This window comes from Puccinia triticina, chromosome 5A, assembly GCF_026914185.1.
Source record: "Puccinia triticina chromosome 5A, complete sequence".
NCBI lineage: Eukaryota > Fungi > Basidiomycota > Pucciniomycetes > Pucciniales > Pucciniaceae > Puccinia > Puccinia triticina.
Genome location: NC_070562.1, coordinates 7,348,129 through 7,351,876, shown reverse-complemented (window position 1 = coordinate 7,351,876; position 3,748 = coordinate 7,348,129). Strand labels below are relative to the sequence as shown.

General features: G+C 47.1%; 1 protein-coding gene across 1 annotated transcript; it reads left to right on the top strand.

Moving 5' to 3' along the window:
• Positions 1-620: 620 nt before the first annotated feature.
• Positions 621-2,316, top strand: PtA15_5A849 (uncharacterized protein; the record flags this gene model as incomplete). The annotated part of the gene is made up of 2 exons (XM_053169653.1): positions 621-847; positions 2,310-2,316. The coding sequence occupies 2 exons, from the start codon at positions 621-623 to the stop codon at positions 2,314-2,316; spliced, it is 234 nt and encodes a 77-aa protein (XP_053020829.1).
• Positions 2,317-3,748: the final 1,432 nt, after the last annotated feature.

The following is a 3,748-nucleotide window of genomic DNA, read 5'->3' as shown; positions in this document are numbered from 1 at the left end:
GCAGGTCCCGAGGTGATGTGGCACGCTGAAATCAGTTGAATTGATAATTTGACTCTCCATGTTCAAATCTGTTGTTGTGATGATTTTACCAGGCGTGTTTGGAATGCCAGGGGCCATTGCAACCAGTTTTGTGACTGATTGATGAGGTTGCTTTGAGTCTTGGGGAATAGAACCGGGCGAGATTGGAGACAAGGCCGTGGGTTGATGAACAGGTAAAAGAGGTTTTGATGGCGGTCTTTACCTAAACCTGGAGAGGTGCGGGACATGTGCATTTCACTGGCGCAACGCTGCAACCAATGCGATGCAAGTATCGTGCATCAGGCTGTATCGCATTGATTTGCATCGCATATACACTGCATCGGTATCGCATTGGCCCACCGATGCAATGCAGGCTTTTTGAAAAGTATGGCCAATGCGATGCACATCTTTTAGGGCTGGTGCATCGGCTTGCCCGATGCGATGCACGCGCCGATACATTGGCTGGTATCGGTCATACATGTCTAAATAGGGTTTAAATGGGTGTAACCCTTTCCATTTCTATCTCCGCTACTGGGGATATTGGTGTGGATATCAGTCCTCCATCCTCGGCACCCCCACCCCCCAGGCTGCCACTGACAGAAATGACACGATCTCGCGCATTGGCCTCTCCACGGCCGTCCCTTCCACCATCCCGTCAAAGCAACCAAATCATCACACCAGTCAATTCTCATGGAAATTACATTCGGCCGGATAATGACAGTCGACGATCGCTAGCAAAACGAACTCGAGATGATACTACCAAATCTGACAATGGCGAGAATGACAAGGATGAAGAGGCCCCAGCCACCCAGTCCAAAACCCCCTCTCAGTCCCACAGACCTCCCAAAAAATCAGCCCCTTCGCACTCATCATCTCAAGTTGTTTACAAACAAACTAAGCAAAAATCAAAAAAAAAAAAAAAACAGATTGTTGATGTCGACTCCTCCAAGCCCGATGCCAACATCTCCATTATGGACATGACCCAGGACTCGGACAACAATAATTCAAAGGTCAAGAAACTCAGCAAAAAAATTCAAGGCGTGGCCACGGACGGCTTTGACAATGTGAATGATTACTTTGAGTCTCCAAAACGTGAAGATGGAAAAGTAAGTCATCCCACTTTAATTTCTATCGTCATTAGAATACAACGTTAGAGAAGTTTAATGTCTATGTTTTCTGTTTGTAGCCCGATGGGCCCAAGAACCTCTACACCTGCAAATGGTGCGCAAAGGTCTATAAGAAGGGCGAAAATACTCAACACAACTTGAAGCTGCACCAAGACGGAAACTTGACTCAAGCGGCCTGCCCTGCAAGAAAACGCGCGATCTTTTCTGGTGCAAACCTGCCAATCACTCCGAAAGAACAAGCGGCCGCCAATAGGGAGAAGGATGCGGATTCCAGTATCATGGCAAAATTCTTAAAAACGACCTCATTTGACAACCGTACCTTGAACCAGATTGTGGTCATGTGGCTGATCCATTCTTCCCTCCCGTGGATGCGAATCAAAGATTGACTTCTGGGAATCGCATTTGACTATGCTCGCAATGGCATCATACTCTACTCTTGTACTTGGGCTGCAGATGAGGCGCATCGGCTGTACTTAAACTTGCAGGACAAGGTGTTGGCCACCCTACAGGTAAGCTGACTTACTTCTTATTCTTCCTTTTGATGCGTTCTGATCTGACCTCCTTTTACATCTTGGATTAGTCTGTACCATCCAAAATGACCCTGATCCACGACGTGTGGACAACCAAAGGCAACCGTCAAGCGTTCCTCGGGATTGCAGTGACTTATATCAATGAGGATTGGGTCTTCCGGGTATCCCACTTGTCTCTCAAGTATATATCTTGGACACACAAGGGCAAATACCTTGCTTTACCCTTTTCCAATATTGTGATCAAGTCATTGCTTCACCAAAAGATAAGTTTCATTTTCTTCTTCTTGATTTCTAAAGGATGCTCATTTTGTTTTGTTCTATTTATAATTACATTATAGCCCAAACCACCAACTCCGGCTCAAATAACCAAACCATGACTGCCGAGGTAGATTGCATTGTTCTGAAGGAAACCAATACCGACATGGACCTCACCAACAATCACATCCGATGTTTTTGCCACAAGATCGCCTTGATCCTCACTGCCGGCCTCAAAGCCATCGATGTGGGAACCAATGGCTTGACTGAGAACAAAAAAGGCGCTCTTGGATTCATCCCCAAACTGGGGACTATAGCCGAGGCCTGCGAGGTGGCGGATCCGACTGACACTCCTGGATTGGTGCCTGACAATGACCAGGATCTAGCCGAACTCCCCAATGAACTGCCCAACAATTTCTCCTATGAATCGGCTGGTGGAAGTGACACTGACGATGATGGTTCTGCAATCTCAGAGGCAGAGGAGACACCATTGACATTCTCATTGGTCTTGAGCAACGTTGATTTTGTAATTCACCGAATCACTTCCTCAGCCGCAAAGCGATCAGAGTTCAGCGTTTGGTCGAAGAAGCTCGATTATGTTGGCCCCTCTCTCATTGCTGGCCGTGGCATTCGTTGGAATGTCAAGTGGCAGAGCAGGGACCGCGCTTACCAGGGCTGAACAATCATCAATCAATTGATCAACAATGAGAAAGACCCAATCGAGCGCGATGGCGGCAAGGATTTCTTCAACAAGGTGCAGATCAGTCGTGACAACTGGGATATAGTCAAAAGATTGAATGATATACTTAGTGTGAGTTTTCATTTTCCTCAAGTCCATCCCAATGGCTGTTTTTAATTATTTTTTCAATTATCACATTGGTCTTTTTTAGGAATTCTACTTTGTAACAAAAAAGATGGAGGGGGATCACTCCTCGGCCGGCCTCATGATATATGAATACAAAGGTATCAAGGATTTCCTCCAAGAACAGCTCAACTCGGTCACCGAACCCAAACTCCAACGCATGATCCGCACCATGCTATTAAAAACATCCACCTATCTCAATGAAGCCTTGGACTGTGATGCAGTCATCCTAGCCACAATGTTGAACCCCGCCTATCGGTTATCAATCTTCCACGTTTGGTCTCCCTCTTCCAAAACCTGCGCACAAAGAATACTCCAACATCACTACAACAAACGGAAGGAGTCATTTGAAGCTGCATTGGGCTCAAAGACAGCCTCAAGCCCTCCGGTTGAAGCCAGTACCCAGCCTGACAAACATCGTTGACCAGGACGGAACATCAATTTTTTCCCAGAGGCTGTCGAGACACCCCTGGACAACGAGTTGGCTACTTACCTTTCGGGCAAGTTTAAACTCCCAGCTGATCAAGGAGAGCAATGTCTCAAGTGGTGGAAGGTACGGCTTTTCTCTTTAATCTTAACATCCTGCTCCAGAACCCTGACTGAACAAACTAAATCCTTTGTACCTATCAGGAACATCAACTCGAGTTCCCAGTCTTGGCCTCAATGGCCAAAGACTACCTCGCTTGCTCAGCCACCTCAGCAACAGTGGAACAATGCTTCTTGGCAGCCGCTGATGTTTGTGGACGCGACCGAGGCAGTTTGGCTGCAAGGACAATCAAGCGAGGTGTAAGTTCACACCGGTGGTTGAAACAAGGATATGAAGCGGACGGCGATTTTGCTTCAGCTCAGAGGGTAGTCAACCTGGCTGCGGAAGAAGAGCAGGCCAAAAAACGCAGACCAGCCAAAGCAACTACTGAGAACGCCGGAAAGGGCAAAAACAAGTAGTCCCTTCCCCT